The 15,360-nt window shown below is 41.8% G+C and overlaps 1 protein-coding gene across 1 annotated transcript in view; it reads left to right on the forward strand.

The window, feature by feature from the left end:
* The window catches only part of LOC136620948 (cytochrome P450 2K6-like), a 54,880-nt gene extending 40,434 nt beyond the window's left edge, over positions 1-14,446 (forward strand). The window contains exons 7-10 of the mRNA XM_066596061.1: positions 10,493-10,628; positions 10,812-10,996; positions 12,665-12,806; positions 13,578-14,446. Coding sequence (XP_066452158.1) covers positions 10,493-10,628; positions 10,812-10,996; positions 12,665-12,806; positions 13,578-13,756 — 642 coding nt within the window. The 3' untranslated portion in view covers positions 13,757-14,446. The remainder of the gene's footprint in view (positions 1-10,492; positions 10,629-10,811; positions 10,997-12,664; positions 12,807-13,577) is intronic.
* The last annotated feature ends 914 nt before the right edge of the window (positions 14,447-15,360 follow it).

Raw genomic sequence — 15,360 nt, forward strand, 5'->3', positions numbered from 1 at the left:
CAAATTTGCATAATTGGAGCGAATGTGGTACCCATGGCGGTCCTGGAACTCTAACAATAAAAGATTGCAGCAAAACAAATAGCTGTGGGTTAATGAGATTAATCATACTTGGAATAAATGTTACTTGTTCCTGCTCAATTCCACTACTTATCAATTTGCACCCATCATATTGTCTGTAGAGATGAGGAGACCTGGAGCTGTTTGAACACAGTGGTGCAGAAATATCTTGATACGAGTGCATATGTGCTTGGTACCACAGGTTTCAGCCAGCTAATGGGATACTCCACTGGTCAATCTGCGGGTTGCTTCCTAGCAGTGACAGGACTTTGAGTAGCTGGGGTGCAGGGAATACCAATACGCGGTGATATGTTTGACAGTTAAAACTCAGCATTTATAGCTTAGAGTTACGAGGTTCCGCCGTCTTAAAAAGGTGGTAAGTGCTGGAACCCGGCAGGTGAACACTGAAATAGATTGGATTATTTCAAATGATGGGTGTTTCTCTGAAATTGACTTTCTGTTAATGAAGGAACTCCATAGGTGTGCAAACCTGTTATGGGTGATCGGCTCATAAGAATCTAGAGACACTTCATAAAGAATAGTGGTTCCAGTATATTAAGAATATCAGTTTCTTGCAGTTTGTCGATTGATAGTTGTTTTAATTGTATTTTATGATTTGTCATTAAATTTTGGTTTTTATTGTATTTTATGATTTGTCATTAAATTTTGGTTTTTACAGACGTATGATAGAATTAACTGAGTATGAACTTTGAACGATAGTCTAGAGCATATGATTTACTATGGAGGAGGAAACAGAGGAGGAACAGAAGCACTGAAAGTTAGAGTTCTATGAATCCAAACCTAAGTGAGCCTGCAAGCTAAGTGTGTGTGAGTGGCTGACATAGCTGTACTGTGAAGTAAGTGTTACTTGATTAGTGACTTTGGAGTCAGGGACTTGGGGAAATTCATTTGTGTTTACTGTTTATCTATTTGAATTTTTGCATATACTACTTTCATCTAATCTATCTGTACGGTCCCCATTTAGAATGTGCTCTATGACTAACAATTCCACCCAGTGTATATCTTGTGCCATGTATGCAGTCCTTGAACAGCCTATGAGATGTGAGCGTGTTGCGCATTTGGATGCCCAGATTCTGGATCTAAATGAACAGTTTACAACACTGAGATCCATTGACCAACATGAAAAGAAGTTTGCTCATTGAGCGGGCACTTGCTGGGGTAGATTTGGGGGAGGATGGTAGTTTGGGAGAGCAGGATGAGCAGACAGCTAGCTGGGTGACAGTTTGAAGGAGGAGTAGAGATGAGAGAACCAGGGAGGCTGGTTCTGAGCTGGCACAACCCAACAAGCCAAATTTGGCAAATGAGGGGGGATGCCATTGCAGGATTAGTACTGCTGCATGATATGGCCTCTGACCACCAGGGGGATGTATGCTCCAGTAAGAAGAATAGGAGTGCAGGGCAGGCTAGACAGGTCCTGGTTATAGGAGACTCAATTATTAAGGGGAGAGACAGGGCAATCTGCTACAAAGAGTTTGTTGAATGGTGTTTTGTCTTCCTTTAGCTCGAGTTCTACATATTGCAGATTGGGTCAACAAATTACTGGGAGTAACTAGTAAGGATCCAGTGATCACAGTACACATTGGCACCAATAATAAAGTTAGAGGTAGGTAAAAGGTCCTTAAAAATTATTTCAGGAAACTAGGATATAAGCTTAGGGCAAGGACCTCTAAAATAGTTTTATCTGAAATATTACCTGTACCATATGCTACACCAGAAAGGCAGCGGGAGATTAGGGAGGTAAACAAGTGGCTCCAGAGTTGGTATAGGAAGGAGGGGTTTAGGTTCTTGAAGAACTGGGCTGACTTTGCTGTTGGCTACAGGTTCTACCGTAGGAATAGGCTGCAGCTCAATGGGAAGGATGCAGCTGTGCTAAAGAAAGATGGCTAAAAGAGGTGTTTAAACTAGTGACTGGAGAAGATGGCAACCAGAGAGATGAAGACAATGTAAACAGTGACCAAGGACTAAGTAATGGAAATGGGGATTGAACAGTGGGAGGGGTTAATAGAGTTGGAACAGTTAGTAGGGATACAGGTAATATCAAAAATAACCAAAACCTTCTAAACTGTATGCTAATTAATGCTAGAAGTCTGACCAATAACGTAGATGAACTAGTAGTAATGTCTGAGGAAAACTGCAGCATAATGGGAATAACGGAGACCTGGTTGAAAGAAAGCTGTGACTGGGCGGTGAACTTAAGTCTTAGAATCTGTTCAGAAGGGTTCATAAAAAATAGAAAGGAGGGGTTTGTCTTTTTATAAAATCCTGTTTAAAGCCCATATTACAGGAAGATATATGGGAGGTAGATTAACATGTGCAGTCTCTATGCATAGAAATACATGGAGGGAAAACAATAAAATCCTCAAGGGTTTTCTATAGACCACCAAATATAACAGAAGCTACTGAAAATCTATTGAAACATATTGATGAAGCAGCAAATCATAATGAGGTGAATATTATGGGGAACTTTAACTATCCGGATATAAACTGGGAAGCCGAAACCTGCGGATCTCATAAAGCTGCTCTCCGCAGCATTTGACACTGTTGACCACAAACTCCTCCTCAGTATGCTTCGCTCCATCGGCCAAAAGGACACTGCTCTCTCCTGGTTCTCCCCCTACCTATCTGACCGCTCTTTCAGCGTCTCCTTTGCTGGCTCTACCTCTCCTCCTCTTCCCTCTTGCTGTTGGGGTCCCCCAGAGCTCGGTCCTCGACCCCCTCCTTTTCTCTATCTGCACAGCCCCTATCGGACAAACCATCTGGAGATTTGGCCTCCAATACCACATCTATGCTGATGGCACCCAGCTATACACCTCTTCCCGTGACATCTCTGCACCTTTCCTCTAAAACATCACTGACTGTCTGCTGTCTCTAACACTATGTCCTCTCTCTAACTAAAACTAAACCTCTCTAAAACTGACCTGCTTGTGTTTCCCCCTGCACTACCTATCCTGACCTCTCCATCTCAGTGTGTGACACCACCATAACTCCTAGACAGCATGCCTGCTACCTTGGGGTCATATTTGACTCCGATCTCTCATTTACCCCCTACATCCAATCTCTTACCCGAACATGTCAGCTGCACCTCAAGAACATCGCAAGAATCCGCACAAAGCCCTCCACAGCGCAGCGCCACCCTATATTGCCTCCCTTATCTCAATCCATTACCCAGCCCAGGCACTCTGCTCTAACGAAAATAGACTGTGCACCCCTCTAATTCGAACTTCTCATTCCCGCCTCCAAGACTTCTCCAGAGCAGCACCGGTCCTCTGGAACGCACTACCAAAGGCTACCCGGGCAATCCAGGACTCGAAAAACTTCAGGCGTGGCCTAAAAACGCAAATCTTCAGGAAGGAATACCGCATTCCCTGAACAATCTCCTCTGTACGCCGCCTGATAGCATGCTCCCTGCCTTACTGACTGCAATCCCTGCTAGCCATCATAAACCGCCCCTGCAGTCATAACGATTCTGTTGTCACATGGTGAAATGTCTGACTATTTTCTGTGTACAGCATCCCTCACTCTCCACCTCGCCATACTGTGCACGTCTCCAGCCCCTTTACCTTCTGTATCACCCCATTACTTGTAGTATGCAAGCTCGCTAGAGCAGGACCCTCACCCCTATGGTTTTCATCAACTGATTACTATGTAACCGTAGTTCTGTAATTTTTGTACTTTTGTCTTTCTGTATTTCCCCTGTCTATATAAGGGCTGCGGAATATGTTGGCGCTATACAAATAAAGATTATTATAAATACCTTACTTGTACAGAACTCGACTAGGGGACCGCCATTTTGTATTTAATACTAACCAATAGACCTAAAAGATTAACGGGTGCAGATTGGAGAGGCACCTGGGAAAGAGGGACCATAATATAATACATTTCAACTTGTCCTTCAAGAGACAATTTTATAGAGCAGCTGCAAAAATACTAAACTTTAGTAGTAATAAAAATCTTGATTTAAATAACACAAACATATTCCGCAGTACTTACAAAACAGGGGGCATTTTATTGCAGCTAGCAGGGATTGCAATCAGTAGGACAGGGAGCATGTTATAAGGTGGAGTTCAGAAGGTTTGGTTTAGAAGATATGGTATGCCTCCCTGAAGAGGTGTGTTTTTAGAGCACGCCTGAAGTTTTGGGGTTTGCCCAGATAGTTTTGTGTAGTGCGTTCCAGAGGACTGCAGCTCTGGAGAAGTTTTGGAGGCGGGAATGGGAGGTTCGAGTTAAAGGTGCCCTTAATGATTTTGTTGGAGGGCATGGGCTGGGTGGTGGATTAATATAAGGGATGCAATAGAGGGTGGGCCAGTGCTTTGGAGAGCTTTGTGGATGTTACATATGAGTGTAGACCCACTGGACCAACCAACCGGTTTGGCTTTTGGGATACTCCCAGAGTGGCTGGCAGCTGACCCCTGGTGGTCAGATGGGAAATCTAGCCCCTTGTTAGTAACAGAGATGGGAGAACTCCTGCCTATAGGAGGGGTAGGTGTCCTGAGGGGAATGAACCCACTGTCTTCCTCTTGGGCTGGACTATTCCTAACGGGACACAGGAGAAAAGTACTGGGCACAGGACACACCAATGCCACAGGACAATGCTGTACTAACTACTGAACTGGGAACAGTACTAGGTCCGGATTAGGCAGCAGACATGCACAAAGACACAAGCAAGAACAGGGACAGGATGAGACAGTAAACAAACACACAGGAATGGGTACAGGATGCCTAAGCTGAGTGACTGGAGCAGGCTCACAACAGGCTATGAAACAAACGTCAGGACACAGCCAACATACAAGACAAAGGGCCGACTGAGAAGACAGGAATGGGAAGGCTATGCAGGATGACAGCCAAACACACAAATGGGATAGCGTGCAGAGACAGGAAGGCAAGTAAAAAACCAAATACAGATACAGGCACAGGATTAAACAGACAACAGAGACAGGAACAGGTGACCTGGGAAAGCTGGGTGTGAGAGACTAACACAACAATTCTCAGGCAAGGAAGAAGTACCTCAGCCCATCTTAAATAGGAAAGTAATGCCTATTAACCCCACAGCTGGGCTGAGAGCCAGATAACTGCTTAACTCTATCAGTACTGGAAGAAAAGACAGTCCATACACACAGACGGAGCAGAGCAATGCTTGTGTCTGCCCGGAGCCAAAAGAGGAGGGCAGACATGGGTAGCAGACTTAAAAGTGGATGATGGTAGTTTGAATTGAATTCTGTATTGGACGGGCAGCCAGTGCAATGACTAGAACAGGGCAGAGGCATCTGAGCAGCGGCTGGACAGAAGTATGACCCTGGCTGCCGCATTCAGGATGGATTGGAAAGGGGAGAGTCTGGTGCTGGGGAGGTCAATCAGCAGTTAGCTGCAATAATTGAGCTGAGATTGGATGAGGGCAACAGTAAGCATTTTCAGCGTGTCCATGGTGAGAAAAGGGCAGTTTCTTGCGATGTTCTTTAAGTGCCAATGACCTGTTAAGCAAGAGCTTGGATGTAGGGTAAAGGAGAGATCAAAGTCAAATAAAACCCCAAGACAGCAGGCATGCGATCTGGGAGTTAAAGTGGTGCCACACACTGAGATGGAGATGTGAAGATGAAGGTGGTTAGCAGAGAGTGGAAACACCAGCAGGTCAGTTTTTGAGAGGTTTTGATAGAGAAGACAGTGTTAGAGACAGCAGACAGTCGGTGACATTCTTAAGGAATGGTGTTGTGATGTCACGGGAAGAGGTGTATGACTGGATGTCGTCTGCTTAGAGATGGTACTGATAGCCAAATCTCCCGATGGTTCGTCCAATAGGAGCTGTGTAAATGGGAAAGAGTGGACCAAGGACTGATCAGCAAGGGGAAGAGGAGAGGAGGTAGATCTTGCAAACGATATGCTGAATGAGCGGTCAGATAGGTTGAAGAATCCGGAAAGACCAGTGGCCTTTAGGCGGATGGCGCGAAGCATATTGAGGAGGAGTTTGTGGTTGACACTGTCAAATGCAGCGGAGAGGTTGAAAAGAATTAGGGAGTAATCGTAGCTCGATTTTAACAGTGAGCAAGAGCTGGATGCAGTACTGAAGAGTGGAATCGGGGCTAGTCTTGGATTGGGAGACTATTTCTTGATGGATGTCATCGATTTTTTTTCCTTTTGAAGTAAGCAGTCAGCTCTTCGGCACTAAGATCTGTCTCCGGAGGCTGCAATTTAGGGCTGAGAAGGGAGTGAAAAGTATCAAAGGTGTTTAGGATTGTGAGGGTGTGCGGAGATGATAGAGGTGAAGTAGACTTAGTGGAGGGAAGAAAAGCCAAGTCTGATCAGCTTAGTGATGCCCTTAACCTTATTCACTGGGATAATGTCCTCAAGGATAAGAGTACAGACAATAAATGGGGAATGTTAAAAACATCCTAATTACTGTGAGAGGTTCATACCATACAGGAATAAAAAAATTAGTAAAAAAAAATACCAATATGCTTAATAAACATATATATAATATATAGACTAATGCCCTCACTGACTGACTCGCCACTAATTCTTCAACTTCCCAATGTCAAAGAAATTTGAAATTTGGCACGAGCATAGATTATGTCATAAATAGGAAAAGCTAATGGGTCCCAACTTGATTATTCAATTATAATCGCAAAAGAATTAGCATCCAAATTTTACGTATGTAATCTAATTCTCTCACTTCCTGATGTCATTTTATATAAAGGAAACATTGCATGGTTACCTCCACATGGTGTTTCCTGGGTAACGCGAAGAACCATGCAAAATAGAGAACGTATTTATTTCCTCTGGTCTCTAAAGTAACCACGACTTCATAAGATTTTCCGTGAGAACACCAGATAAACACCAGTACCAAATTAACTTGGGCGAAGCCGGGTATATCAGCAGGTAGCTTAATAAAATTGTAAGATGTAAAAAAAAGCAAAAATAAAGCATTTAAACTACTAAAACAAGAAGGCAAGGAAGAAGCACTAAAAACCTATAAGGAAAATAATAAATGTAAAAATCAGATAAAGGTAGCAAAGATGCAGATAGGGAGACTTTATGTCCTCCAGGTGCACCACTCAGCTCGGACGCAAAAAGGTGTCCTAACAAAATGGCAACAAAACTCAAAGTATCTGCAAGGACAGATTACACTACACCAGGCAAAGATAGGAGAAACCTGTCCTTTACTAATATGGGGAAGTGGGGAACCCCTGCTTTTAAGTGGGGTAGGTGTCCTAATAAGGACAGCCCCATGGTCGTCACCTGGGACCTAGCTATCCCTGATTAGGTACCTGGAGAAATGTACAAAACATAGAACATATCACTGTTCACACCTGCACACAGAACAGGTATGTTCACACCTCATGTCTCAACACCTGCAAAGACACACAACATGTAGCTGTTCACAACTACATACAGAACAGGTCTTTTCACACTTCATGTCTGGCCACCTGCATAGACACACATAACATGTTGCTGTTCACACCCACACACACAACAGGAACCCCACTCAGAACTCTCATGCATACAGATGGTAAACAATAGCTAGTCGGAGTGTCCTCACACCAAGGGGAAAGAGTTAGACACCAAATTGGCATAAAGGGAACCACGTCAGACATCTGCAGGCCACACCTGTCAAAGAAGGGAAGAGAGGGTCTGCATAAAATGCAGACAGGGAATACAGGTGTTTAGACCATCCTCAGGGAAGGTTCGAGAGAAACTTATGACTAAACATGCATAACACCAAGCTCTGAGCGGTAATAATACATAAAGAATAAAATGACCAGCATCCTCTAGCCAGAGGAGCTGGTATTTATGTGCAGCAGACCAGTGGGGATTGGCTGGCTGGAGAAACTCCACACCTAGCCAGCTCCATTATCCCCAACCCATGAAGCTGTGCTGCTGGAAACCCATATGGAACAGATCCCAGCAGCACAACCCAACAGACTTATTGCCAAAGACCAAAGTGTTGGCCATTTAATAAATCTAGGAAAACTTGTACAGGGTGATGAGAAGAAAATAAAACTATTAACCCCTTAAGGACATGACTTGTTTTGGCCATGAGAATGCAATGATTTTTGGGTATTTTTTATCCCCACAGTTCAAAAGCCATAACTTTTTTTTTCCTTTGACATGGCCATGTAAGGGTTGTTTTTTGTAGGGCAAGCTATAGTTTTTATTAGTACCATTTTTGTGTATATATAATGTATTCCAAAACCTTTATTTTTTTTTTTAGAGCAGTGAGAGAAAACACATCAGTTATGCCATTGTTTTTTCTTTTCTTTTTTACAGTGTCAATCATACAGCATGAATGAGACAATACATTTTTTTCTACCGTCAGTACGATTACATCAAGAGTTACAATTTTTTAGGTTTTTCCACTTTTGCACAATAAAACCCCTTTCTTTTTAGAAATTATAATTATTTTTACATTGCTGCATTCAGAGCCCCATAACGTTTTTATTCTTCCATGTCTACAAGGGCTTGTTTTTTGCATCACGAGCTGTAGTTTTTATTTGTACCGTTTTGGGGTACATATGGCTTTTTGGATCAATTGTATTGCCCTTTTTGGGAGGTAGAAAACAAAACAAGCATTTTTTCTGTTTTGTAATAGTGTGCTCAAATTAAAGTACCGGCCATTATGGTCATGATACCAAACATGTGTTTTTGTATAAAGAGGTGGAAAAAAAAAAGAATTCTTTCTTTATTTTTTTTTTTTAACTCCATTTTCTTTCTCACACTTTTTATGTCCCTGTAGGGGACCTGAACCATAGCAGGTATGATCATTCTGATAAGGCATTGCAGAACTTATGTACTGCAATGAGTTATTGCTTGTAATAGGGATCATAGGCAATGGCAAGCAGGGACACCGATATTTGGCACCCTGTGGACATGACAACCCATCGACCATCCATGATTACATCGCGGGGGGTCTGATGACATTACAGAGACAGCGCCTTTCCTCTGTCAACCTTTAACATACCACGATCTACATAGATTGTGGAATGTAGGGGTTAACAGCAGGGGTCACTGTCCTCGTGTACCCCAGCTGTTGCAGCAGGAGGCTGGCTATCAGTAACTGCATGATGGCAGGGACTCTGTTTATAAACCTTTGCCATCAACAGAACGTTAACTTATGTCGAGTTGCATTAAACATCCCACAGCCAGGATGGAAACTTCTGCCCTATGGTGCTAAGGGGTTATATAGCTTTTTCGTCAGTTTATTCAGAGAGGAAAATTAAATGCCAGATGAGATTCAAACTGATAATGTAAACTCTCCACTAAATGTCACTAGTCTAACCAAGGAAGTAGTACAGAGCCATCTTAAAAAGATTAATATGGACAAATCACTGGGTCCCGATGGCATACACCCCTGGGTTTTAAGGGAATTAAGTAATATGATACACAGACCCATGTTTCTTATATTTAATGACTCTATAGTGATGGGGTCTGTTCTACTGGACTGGCACATAGCCAATGTGGTAACAATATTGAAAAAGGGGTCAAAGTAAACCCGGAAACTGCAGGCCGGTAGGTCTAACTTCTATTGTGGGTAAAATTGTTGAAGGGTTTCTAAGAGATGCTATCCTGGAGTACCTCAAGAGAAAAAGCTGTATAACTCTGTATCAGCATGGGTTTAGGAGAAATCTTTCTTGTCAAACCAGCCCGATCAGCTTCTACGAGGAGTTAAGTTCTAGACTGGATCGGGGAGAGTCATTGGATCTCGAGTATCTGGACTTTTCCAAATTGTTTGATACTCTGCCATATAAAAGGTTGGTTATAATGCTTAGTCAAGGTGAGAATGTGTGTAAGTGGGTTAGTAACTGGCTCAGTGATAGGAAGCAGAACATGGTTATAAATTGTATATACTCTGATTGGGTCACCGTTACTCGTGGAGTACCACAGGGGCCGGTTTTGGGTCCTATTCATTCTTATATATTAATAACCTGGTAGAAGAATTGTGCAGTAAAATATCAATATTTGAAGATGACACAAAGATTAAGATATTAATACAAGAGAGTACACAAGGAGATTGCTTGGATCTGGATAAACTGGGGGCTTGGGCAGAAGAGTGGCAACTAAGAGTTAACACTGCTAAATGTAAAGTTATGCATATGGGCAGAGGAAATGCATATCACCATTACAAGTAAAATGGGAAACATTGACATGGAAAAGGACTTGAAGGTTTTAGTTTAACTGGAGCAAGCAGTGTCAGGCAGCTGCTGCCAAGGCAAATAGGTTCATGGGGTGCATCAAAAGAGGTCTAGGGGCACATGATGAGAACATTGTTCCTCCTCTTTAAAAGTCAATGGTGAACAGGTAGAGTGTGTTTTCTACAATTTGAGCAATACGCCTATATTGAGATTTGTATATTGGCTTATTACATAGAGACATTCCATCTCATTATTATAACTCTAATGTTCATATGATCTATTTTATATCTTAGGAAAAACCTCAAATATACTTCAGCAATAAAAATTTATTAACGCTCATTTCGGACCTATTTGCGGCTGGCTTGGAAGCAATCTCAACTACCCTGAGATGGAGTCTTCTACTGATGATGAAATATCCAGAAATCCAAAGTAAGAATTGCTATAAACTGCATATGTTACATTATGAAGTGCATCATGTGATCAAAGGCTAATGTGGATCTGCAATCTAAATGTAATCAAAACTGATGACACAACTTTTTACAATTTACATTGACACAACTTTTTCTTATTTGTTTCACATATGGGTTTATGGATTTTTTTTGTTGGCAACAGGAAGGGTCCAAAGTGAGATAGAGAAAGTTATTGGGTTGGCTGATCCTCAATTGATTCATCGTAAACAGATGCCATATACTGATGCCGTCATCCATGAAATACAGCGTTTTGGAAATGTTCTTCCAATCCCTTTCCCACGTGCTACTACTCAAGATGTTAACTTCAGGGGATATCTTCTGCCCAAAGTAAGTAAAAAGATGATTTGAGGCTTCTAAAGGCTCATATCTTTCGTTGCTCCTCAGAGTATATGCTGCCTCATGGAAGAACAAGTGGTTAGATTCTGTAGTCCAGCCCATACATTACATTTTCGTTTAATGCATATATGCTGAATGGCCACTTTATTAGACACACTCATTTAGTAGCGTAACGAACAATTTTTGGCCTTAAGAACCAAGCAAATTTGTTGACATCATCCACAGGTGTTCAACGATGCTGGTTGTATCAGAAAAATAATTCTCACATCATTACTCCACCAGCCTGAACTATTGACACATGGCAGGCAAGATGCCAGGACAGCAGATGTGCACCTGATGTGCTACAAAACTGATTTGGCTTAGGGCTAGATCTGAGGCTGCACCCTGGGATTCCCTGGAATCCATGCTTTGACCCACCAATCAGCATCTGGTCCTCACTGGATGGAACCATAGACTATCACACCAAATATAGTCTCCATTATGTGCTAGCTGAAGTAAACTGCTTATTGCTACTGTGTTATGGTAACCGAGGAGCAGACAGACATGGTCATACAACAGAGCTGAGGTCAAAGCAGGTAGAATTCTTGCACAATGATGAATCAGACCAGGGCTCAGGGAGCAAACAGAGCAAACATGGTCAATAAACAAGTCAAGGTCAGGAGTGGAGATGTTGAGAAAGTTTGAGTGATAAAGACACGGATCAAAACCATGAAACAGTCAGTATAATCTAGCACCTTTGTACACTAGACTTATTGCTTAGGCACTCTCTAGAGGCAGAGGGAGTTTTAAATGACCCAAAACCTGTTAGGATTGGCCAGGGATGGAAAAGTAGGGTTCGTGTACACTCTAACGGCAGCAGTGATAAATGCCCTGTGTCAGAGAAGGATCAACATCTTGCTGTCAATGACTGCACATGGGCTGTGATTGCCACCAAGAGAAAGGAAGGAAAGTCGGTAGTCAAGGACCTAACACATAAGTTCATTAATTCTGGTTGCTCGTGTCAAATTCCTACCTTCCCATCAACATGGTGCAACAAAAATCTGGATCCATTTGTCTAGGTTCTGTTTTTCCACTGCTCGCTGACCCAATTTTTGCACTCTTATGCCCACTGGAGTCTTGCATTTCTATTTCTCTCAGACAGCAATGGCACTCAAACTAGTTATCTGCCGTTATAGCATATCTGTGCTAAGGAATGGCAAGTTGTTTACATCACTGGATCCCCTCTCTGGAGGCTTTTTCTTGATCTCAGCATTCTTGGTACATTCTCAACATCACTGCATCATAAAACCCCACAAGACTGGTAGTAAGTCTAACCCTGGCTACTCTAGCACAGATGACTGGGCCTTATTGGATGTCACTCAGATTACTCTAGTTTACCTATTCTAATGTGGATTCACGCTGAAACTGAGCCACAGAAAATGTGCTCATTTATTTTATGTTGCACTCCAAGGTCACACACCTGATTTCCATACAGATGGGCTAAAACCGTAAAATTACAGGGGTCACTAACAAGTTGGTCATTCAGAATAAAATTGCCATGAACTTCCCCCTCTTGTCTGGTGTCAGAAGACATTTGTTACCTTCCTGTTAGTAAGATGATAAACCTAATCAATTAATACCCACTGTAAATATGACTTATGTCAATTTTCAAATCTCCAGGGAACACATGTGATTCCGCTGCTGAGCTCTGTACTTTATGACAAGGACCATTTTGTAAAAGCCGATGAGTTTTACCCAGAACACTTTTTGGATTCCAGTGGAAATTTTGTAAAGAAAGAAGCCTTCATGCCTTTTTCAGCTGGTAAGAGGTTTTCTCAGATGTTTTCTTTTAGTATGTTGTTGGAGTAATGAGTTGAAAGGAGAAAACCACTCCACCATCAACCCCACTAAATTGAGAAATGTAATGATTCACTTGTATCAAAATTCAGGGCCCAACTAGTTTAACACATTCAGAGTCCTCAAGGGTCCAGAGCTCAATGTAGGAGCCCCTGCTTTCTTTGTTACCTCCTCCCTCCCAAAAGGCAAACAGAAGCACTCCAAGGAGTGTTAAGATTAATGATAGTGGCCATGATTACCATTTTGTAGGATTTATCAAGGGTGACTCCAAGGTGTCAGTGAGAACATCAGATTTATTGAGGGAACAACTATGGAAATAAGCACACTGACACTGAATAAATCCCCAATACATGACTGGGGCATGGCTATTTTAACCAAATGACAAACTATGCAGAAAATTCCCAGTCCAACCCAGGAGCATCTGAGGTAGGCACCCTGAATGTACATGCTTCTGGGGTGATCTGTATGGGGCATTTGTAGCTAGTAGTCTAGAGGGCATCTTTGTGGTAGCGCCTTGGGCACATCTGTGCAAGGAGAGGATGATTGTACCTCTTTTCAGTTTTTGACTGTTGGGGGTTGTGTAAATGTTCCGAAAAGGCTGACCCACTCATGATCTTTTAACACAGGACCTACCAAAATGTTAACAGTCCAGGTTGAAGGCCTATAGCATTTTATTTACTCTTTACCCTTGAAAAGTACTAATTTTCACTCTTCACATCATATTCCATTGTTATAGGTAAGAGAAGTTGTGTCGGAGAAAACTTGGCAAAAATGGAGGTCTTCATATTTTTTACAAAGCTGCTGCAGAACTTCACATTCCAGGCTCCTCCTGGGGCTACATTAGACCTCACTCCTGCAGATGGATTCACAGCTGAACCGTTGCCCCATAAGATCTGTGCTATACCTCGTGTGTGACTGATGAGTGTCACTTGTACTGAAAATTTGAATCAGCGATTAGATAGGTTAGAGGTAAAATATTTACAAAGGGAAAAGCTTGTTACCAATAACAAGAACCTACAATCTCAACAATGTGTATCCTGAGTGGATATTCATATGTAAGTCCACAATGTCTGTTTTCAATCTATATATAACTTCTTGCAATGGACTATATCGGATATCCCTATAACAGTGTGAAAAGTACACAATTTCTAGTTGGTTTGCTGGCCAAAAGATCCCTAAGAAGCATGAGGAGCACTTGCATGAATTTAGGATATCCATAAAATTCTTTTATGAAGAGACAATGCCTTCGAAGCCAACATTCTCCAAGCAAATTTCATCCAAGCCAATGTCCTCCAACTCATCGTCCATCAGTTGAATAATGCAGAGAGAAACTTTCCATACCGATCTAATGGTCACCATATTTTGAAGGAACCTATGAGGACATTTTCTTAGTAGGTTTAACACTAACATACTGCTAAGCTGAAAATGGACAAGGTTTTAGACAACACCTCTCATCTAGAATGGCTCCAACATGTTCTCCAGATATATCCTATTTTTATCAAATTTCCATTGTGCTGTGTGTAGAGGTACCAATTTTCCAGTTGTCATTAGCTTATTAGGTGATTTAGTGTCTGATGTTTAAAGGATGCTCAAAATTCCTCATAAAATCATGCATATAAGAGCATTCTCATGCATATGTATACATATATATATATATATATATATATATATATATATATATATATATATATATATATCAAAATCAATACATATCTGTATTTAATCAATCCATTATCATATAACTCTATTCATTTACAAAGATATGTATGAGAATGCTCTTATATGCATGATTTTATGAGAAATTTTGAGCATCTTATAAACATCAGATGCTAAATAACCTAATAAGGTAATGACAACTGGAAAATTGGGGATATAAAAATACTATTAGGTAGATCTGTTCTGCCATGTTCCAAAATAGTCTGTGTGACTTAGATGAGTACCACGCATGCATGAAAATGCGTTGGAGATATCCATGGTGATGTTAGTTTGTCAAGTCTCGGGGAATCTTGTGCATGCGCGATGGATCCCTGTGAAGAAACGAGAGATGCCGCTGTGTCCCGGTATAGTGCAGTGAATGATGGAACTTGGCGCATGCACGGTAACAAGATCGGGACGCGCTGATGGATGTCTGTAGCGGGAGATCGCCATGATGACATCAGTGGAAAATTGTAATGTGGTCAGTAATCACTGATGAGAAATATCTGTGTTTCATAGAGGGTGGTACCATATGGGTATGAACCTTATTCTGATTGCTTGATGTCTGTATTTAACTGTTGCATGTGGGGTAAATTTTATACTAGAAAAAAGACCTGCAAAGGGTCGAAATGTTTAGAGGAATAAAATCAACGTTTAACTGCACCACGGATGTTGCCATCCTTCTCTACATTGATTCACGATTGGGGTCCTTTTGGACCAGGACCTGTCACGGTAGCTGTGCATACATGCATACATCTGTCTGGCTGTATTCAGCTCTGAAGTACACAGGTGGTGTATAAGCGGCGTACAAGCAAGGTTCAGGT

The sequence above is a fragment of the Eleutherodactylus coqui genome, chromosome 1, assembly GCF_035609145.1.
Source record: "Eleutherodactylus coqui strain aEleCoq1 chromosome 1, aEleCoq1.hap1, whole genome shotgun sequence".
NCBI lineage: Eukaryota > Metazoa > Chordata > Amphibia > Anura > Eleutherodactylidae > Eleutherodactylus > Eleutherodactylus coqui.